Here is a 6265-nt window from a genome sequence, read left to right as displayed (position 1 = left end):
CACCACACCTGCTTCCACCAGATGGTTAAAAAACAAAAACAAAACAAAACAAAACAAAACAAAAACCTTGTCTGTTCTCCTTTGAGATTGACTAATCGATCTTTGTTGATGTCTGGAAGTCAAGAGTTGATGGTTTTAAAGATGGAAGTGTTGGACAAAGAAGATATAGGGTCTGCTACTCTTCCTTCTGCCTCCAAAGATGGCACGGGAAATGGTTCAGAGGCAGTGCCTAGGTCATTGTCTGTCTCGTTGTCTTAGCTTTTCTTAGTATCCACCTGCTTCAGGACTCTAATTTCTATTTTTTCAACCTCTGTTGTTTGTGACTGTTTCTGAGCCTGATGTGTCTGTCTCTTTTTCTCTAAATCTCGATGTTTTGGTTTTAATGATTCCATCTTTGCATTTCTATTTCACTATCTGCTCTGTTAACATTTCTGCCCATCTGTACCAATCTGGGTCTCTCTCTGAATGCAAATATCTCTCTCAAGTATTTCGATCCACCACCCCCTAATCCCTTTTGCTTTTTTTGGAGACGGAGTCTTGCTCTGTTGCCCAGGCTGGAATGCAGTGAAGGCTCACTGCAACCTCCTCCTCCCGGGTTCAAGCCATTCTCCTGCCTCAGACTCAAAAGTAGCTGGGATTACAGGTGCCCGCCACCTCGCCTAGCTAACTTCCTCCCCACCCCACCTCCCACGGAGTCTTTGCTCTGTTGCCCAGGCTAGAGTGCAGTGAGATCTCAGCACACTGCAACATCCACCTCCCATGTTCAAGCAATTCTCCTGCCTCAGCCTTTCAAGTAGCTGGGATTACAGGCATTCACTGCCTCTCCCGGCTAGTTTTTTTTTTTTTGGAGACGGAGTTTCGCTCTTGTTACCCAGGCTGGAGTGCAATGGCACGATCTTGGCTCACCGCAGCCTCTGCCTCCTCGGTTCAGGCAATTCTCCCGCGTCAGCCACCTGAGTAGCTGGGATTACAGGCACGCGCCACCATGCCCAGCTAATTTTTTGTATTTTTAGTAGAGACGGGGTTTCATCATGTTGACCAGGATGGTCTCGATCTCTTGACATCGTGATCCACCCGCCTCGGCCTTCCAAAGTGTTGGGATTACAGGCGTGAGCCACCGCGCCCGGCCTCCGTTTTTGTATTTTAATAGAGACGGGGTTTCACCATATTGTCCACGCTGGTCTTGGACTCCTGACCTCCTGATCTGCCCACTTCGGCCTCCCAAAGTGCTGGGATGACAGGCGTGAGCCACCGCGCCTGCCTTTAATTTTTGTATTTTTAGTGGAGACCTGGCTCTCGAACTCCTGACCTCAACTGGCTCAAGTCTGTCATCCCAGCACTTTGGGAGGCTGAGGCAGGCGGATCACCTGAGGTCGGGAGTTTGAGAGCAGCCTGACCAACATGGTGAAACGCTGTCTCTAAAAAAATTAAATAAATAAATAAATAAATAAATAAATGTATTTGTCTATCTCCTCTCTCTAAAATGTAACTTCTATGAGGGTGGATCCCCAGGAACATAGAGTGTGCTCAAGAAACATCTGAGCTAAGCTCTGATTCTCCTATCCTCTCAGTGTCTCCTTTTAGTCTAGACAATTGTGCTTCTCACTTTCTCAGTATGCAAATATCTTTCTCGGTCTGGGTCATGTCTCTCGGTTTCTGTCCCAGTGCCAAGGCCTCTTAGTTTATCAGCGTGTGGGCCACGGATTCGCAGACGCCTGAGCTGTGGCGCTGCCGGGCTACAGCGCGTCGTCAAGCCTCAAGCACAGCTCCGAGCCCTCGCTGGTTCTGTTAGGACCCCGCTGCGGCGCGGACCCCGGCCATATGTCACTTCAGTCCCATAGGTTCTGCCCCACGTCCGTCTCCCTGAGTGCCTCAAGAGATGCATCCCGCGCCACCGCCCCCGCGAATGCACGTGACCGCGCCCGGGGGTGGCCCCTCAGTCGACGCCGCTGCAGTGCCCCTCCCTGAGCCCGTCGCTTCCGCCCGCCCGCCTGGCCCCGCCCCATCCACGAAGAACCAATCTGCACGCACGTTGCTTGGCCCCTCCCCGGCACTCTCCTCGGCGCGCGCCCCTCCCTCCGCCCGCCCGCCGGCCCGCCCGTCAGTCTGGCAGGCAGGCAGGCAGTCGGTTCAAGCGGCTGTGGGCTCTTCAGCTCTCCACCCCGGCGTCTTCTTTCCTCCTCCTGGTCAGCGGCGGCGGCTGCTCCGGCGACGGCGCGGTCCCTTCGGGAGGGGCGACAGGACATAAGCGGCCGCGGAGCGTCGAGCTCAGTGCGGCGGAGGCGGCGGCGACCCGGCAACCAACATGGCGGCGGCGGCGGCGGCGGCGGCGGGCGCGGGCCCGGGCCCGGAGATGGTCCGCGGGCAGGTGTTCGACGTGGGGCCGCGCTACACCAACCTCTCGTACATCGGCGAGGGCGCCTACGGCATGGTGTGGTGAGTGTCCGCGCCTGGCCACGCCCGGCCCCCCCACCGCCGGGGGCCGCAGCGGACGCAGCCTCGGCCTCGCCCGCGTCTCGGCCTCAGGCGCCGCGGCGACCTCGAACCCGGACTTCGCTGCGGTCCGCGCGCCAGGACTCGGGCGGGGCCCCGGGCCGATTGAGGTTTAGGTGTTGTCGCTCGCGCGCTTCCCGGGCCCGCGGTCGCTCGGGAAGGGGCGCAGGGAGTGGCGTGGAGGCCGGAGGCCGGGTCCCGGGCCCAGGGCGCAACGCGGCCTTTAAAGTCTGGACCCTCGGGAAGGCAACGGAAGCGCCCCCACCCCTCAGTTTGCTAACATCATGCTTGCTTTTTGACTTTCAATTGTAAACTGGGAATTCCATCAGATGCTTGTTGGTGGTGTTGGCGGCGGCTGCTGAGGTCCTGAAAGCGGTTTGTCTCCGCGTGTGTGCAGAACACCGAAATAATCGTTTTTTTCTACTCGCCTCTGCAGCCAGCGGCTTTGATTAAATATCCTCAGCGGTGCTAATGGTGGTCTGCGCGCAGGCTTTATAAAATGCATTACTGACACCAGTGTTAGTGGAATATTTCCGTCTTGAAGTTTTTACTTTTAAGTGGATTTTAATATCATACTGTTGGCGTTTCAGGAAGGGTAACTCAGCATCAGTTTCTTGATTTATTAAAGATCCGTTTAGAGTTGGGCCTAATTTGACCTTTTTTTTTTCTTTGCCCCCAAGTTAGCTCTTTTACCAGCATAAATGCTCCCAGATGTTTTAGCTCAATTGCTGTGGACTTTTCTGTTAATGATTTAGTGGTCAATAAGTATGCAGCCTTACTGGAGTTCTTGCAAAATCACATGTAAGCTCCCTCATCTTGATTTAGGTCCCTTAGAAAAGTGAAATGATGGTGACTGTATTGTTTTTATTAGAGCAAACTAGCTGTAACATTTTGTGCTGGTGAAGACTTGTGGAAGTAGATTCCCTTAAAAATTCGAATCTTGTGAATGTGTCTGTGTTAACCGAAGGAAGTAAACTGATAATTTATTGAGCACTTCGTGGCAGGTATTGTGCAACATACATTATTTCATTTTATTTGAACAGACACATTGAAGGAGGAAAAGATGGTGTTATTCCTTTTTTCAGGTGAGAACGTATTTCGAGGTGAAGCTGAAGTATTTCAGGTAAGAAAGTATTTTGAGGTGAAGCTCAGGATGAGGTCATATAACTAAAGAGTTATTCTTAAGATTGTAGACTGAGATTCTACTTCACACACCACACTTCTTTTCAGCTGTTTTTAGGAAAACACCCTGCTTTCCTTAGGGTAATTAATAATTGCAGAATTTTGTGTATTTTACTGTTATAAAGAAATGTAAGTATTTCAGAAGTGTATTCAGATTTCAATCATCATAATTTTAGAAATGCAATAGAAGGCATGTTTTGCCAAGTATTGTAGCTAGATAGAAAGATTACTTAAAATTTTTTTAAAGAGACTTTAATTGAATCTTTCATATTTTCACTTTTTTTTTTTTTTTTTGAGATGGAGTCTCGCTCTGTTGCCCAGGCTAGAGTGCAGTGGTGAGATCTCTGCTTACTGCAACCTCTGCCTCCCAGGTTCAAGTGATTCTCCTGCCTCAGCCTCCCGAGTAACTGGGATTACAATATTTTCACTTTATTTAGGAGCAAAATGCTGAATACAATTGTAAAAATTAACATGAACTCACAGGCTTAGGAGCCAAGAGAGAATTTAAATTAGGTCGAGCCTAAAAGAAATAAGGCCCTAAAAAGTAATGGAGAGGAAGTATTGCCAATAGCATCATTTCTCTACCATACATCTCACTGCTGTTGCACTCACTGGGAAGTGTGCCCGTGAACCTGTCTCATTATGAGAGGCTCAGAATTTTCCATCACGTCCTTTGACTCTTTTAACAAAATTAACTTACCTAAAATGTGGACTGAAAAAAGTCTTTTAAGTTTAGGACATGTCAGTTGAAAAGATACCCCATCTGATAAGGTTTTTACTAGTCTGAAGTTGTTTAGATCTGGGAACTAATTCTGTCACTGCTGTAGGCTTGTTTGACCTTCTCACTCTTCATTTGAATGCTGGGTCCTCTTATTGTGATTTTCCTTCTTAATTAAAATACAAATGCAAATATAATTGGATATTTGAATCCTAGATTCAGATTCTAGCCTTTTATCAGGTTGATGACATTTCCCTGCTATTAACCTTCTCCATTGCACATTATTAGCATTTAATAAATACTGGCTAACAGTGCTGGGTTTAAGGAGGGCTTGTTGAAATACTAACATTTCAATAGTGATCTTTTAAAAAATGCTTCCAGAAGGATTTATGAATTTCTAGCCATTTTTTTAGCTTCCCCCACCCCCATTCCTTATCAGTTCATTAGGAATTTGACTATTTCGTTTAGAGCCCTTTCCTAATCATTTTGTAGAGGATGTAACGATGAAGAGTGGGGTTTGAGTTGGACCTTTAAGAGTGGGTGTGATTTTGATATGCAGATAGTTGGAGCAAGTAACAGCTTGAGCTGTGGAATCTAATCCTGGAAATATACTTAGGTGGCAAACTGTAGAGGACTCCAAAGGCAAAACTAAGTTTGACTGTGTATTTATGCAGTGGAGGAAGCATCTTTTTATTTATTTATTTATTTATTTATTTATTTATTTATTTATTGAGATAGAGTCTCACTCTGTCTCCCAGGCTGGAGTGCAGTTGCACGATCTTGGCTCACTGCAACCTCTGCCACTCGGGTTGAAGCGATTCTTCTGCTTCAGCTTCCTGAGTAGCTGGGACTACAGTGTGTGCCACCACACCTGGCTAATTTTTTTTGTATTTTTGTAGAGATGGGGTTTGCCATGTTGGCCAAGGTGGTCTCAAACTCCTGACCTCAGGTGATCAGCCCACCTCTGACTCCCAAAGTGCTGGGATTACAGGTGTGAGCCACTGTACCTGGCCTTTTTTTGAAGAGGCAGTCGTACATGGTCAATTTTGAAATTTTTGGGGAAGACAGATGAACACTAATGGGAATGAAGGAAGAAGAACCGGAGGGAGAATAAATTAGGAAAGCATAACCACCTAGATGTGCAGTAATAAAGTGGCAGTGGAAGGTGGCAGGTGGAGGTAAGGAGCTTTGTATAGACAGAAATAGTAATGGACCCTTGTGGGAAGAGTGGTGGAAAGACTTTTAATCACGGCAATTATGAGTAGAAGCAAAGGATGATGAGACCTTAAAGGGTAAGAGCCCAAGAGAGGTGGGATTTGGATTTGGAGGGATTTCTGAGATAGAACAAGGCTTGCTGGTTGATTAGCTATGGGCATAGCTGTTCATTCTGAGGCTTGTAGATTGGGAGCCTGGGAAGATGGTGGTGCCATTATCAAAGTAGAGGAATACTGTCAGGCAGAGCAGATTTGTCTGGGAGAAATAGTCTGGTTTGGGTTTGTTAAATTTGTAATGCCTGTAGACCATTCAGGTTATATCCAGAAGCCATCTTAAAATTTGTAAGAGGGGAGCAGGAACTGGAGATGAAAATTTGTGTAAATGGTAGTTAAAATCTTGAGTGGATGAGCACAGATTCTTATTTGGGTCATTGGTTAGGTGAAATTGCCATCATATGTTTTATATATTTATCTTTTTGGTAAAAAAAAATACATAGCATTTGATAGATTTTCAAAGGAGTCCATTATCCCAGAAACATTAAGAACCACTGAGGTAGAACAGAAGCACCAACCAGGTAACTCTGACAAAGGAAGAGCAAGTTGATGACTGGTGAGATACATAAGAGAACAGTGTTGACAGGGAGAAATGAGAGAAGAG

The 6265-nt window shown here is 47.1% G+C and overlaps 1 protein-coding gene across 2 annotated transcripts in view; it reads left to right on the top strand.

The window, feature by feature from the left end:
* The first annotated feature begins 2068 nt into the window (after nucleotides 1–2068).
* Nucleotides 2069–6265, top strand: part of MAPK1 (mitogen-activated protein kinase 1) — a 98787-nt gene continuing 94590 nt past the window's right edge. Inside the window, exon 1 of one of the 2 annotated variants that reach the window (XM_064371890.1) lies at nucleotides 2069–2436. In XM_064371890.1, the coding sequence (XP_064227960.1) occupies nucleotides 2306–2436 (131 nt within the window). In that variant the 5' untranslated portion in view covers nucleotides 2069–2305. The remainder of the gene's footprint in view (nucleotides 2437–6265) is intronic. The other variant, XM_012466482.3, reaches the window with a different exon arrangement.

Source organism: Aotus nancymaae, unplaced genomic scaffold (genome assembly GCF_030222135.1).
Source record: "Aotus nancymaae isolate 86718 unplaced genomic scaffold, 86718_ANA_hifiasm-v0.15.2.pri h1tg000210l, whole genome shotgun sequence".
Classification (NCBI taxonomy): domain Eukaryota; kingdom Metazoa; phylum Chordata; class Mammalia; order Primates; family Aotidae; genus Aotus; species Aotus nancymaae.
This window is presented reverse-complemented; position numbering and strand designations above follow the sequence as displayed.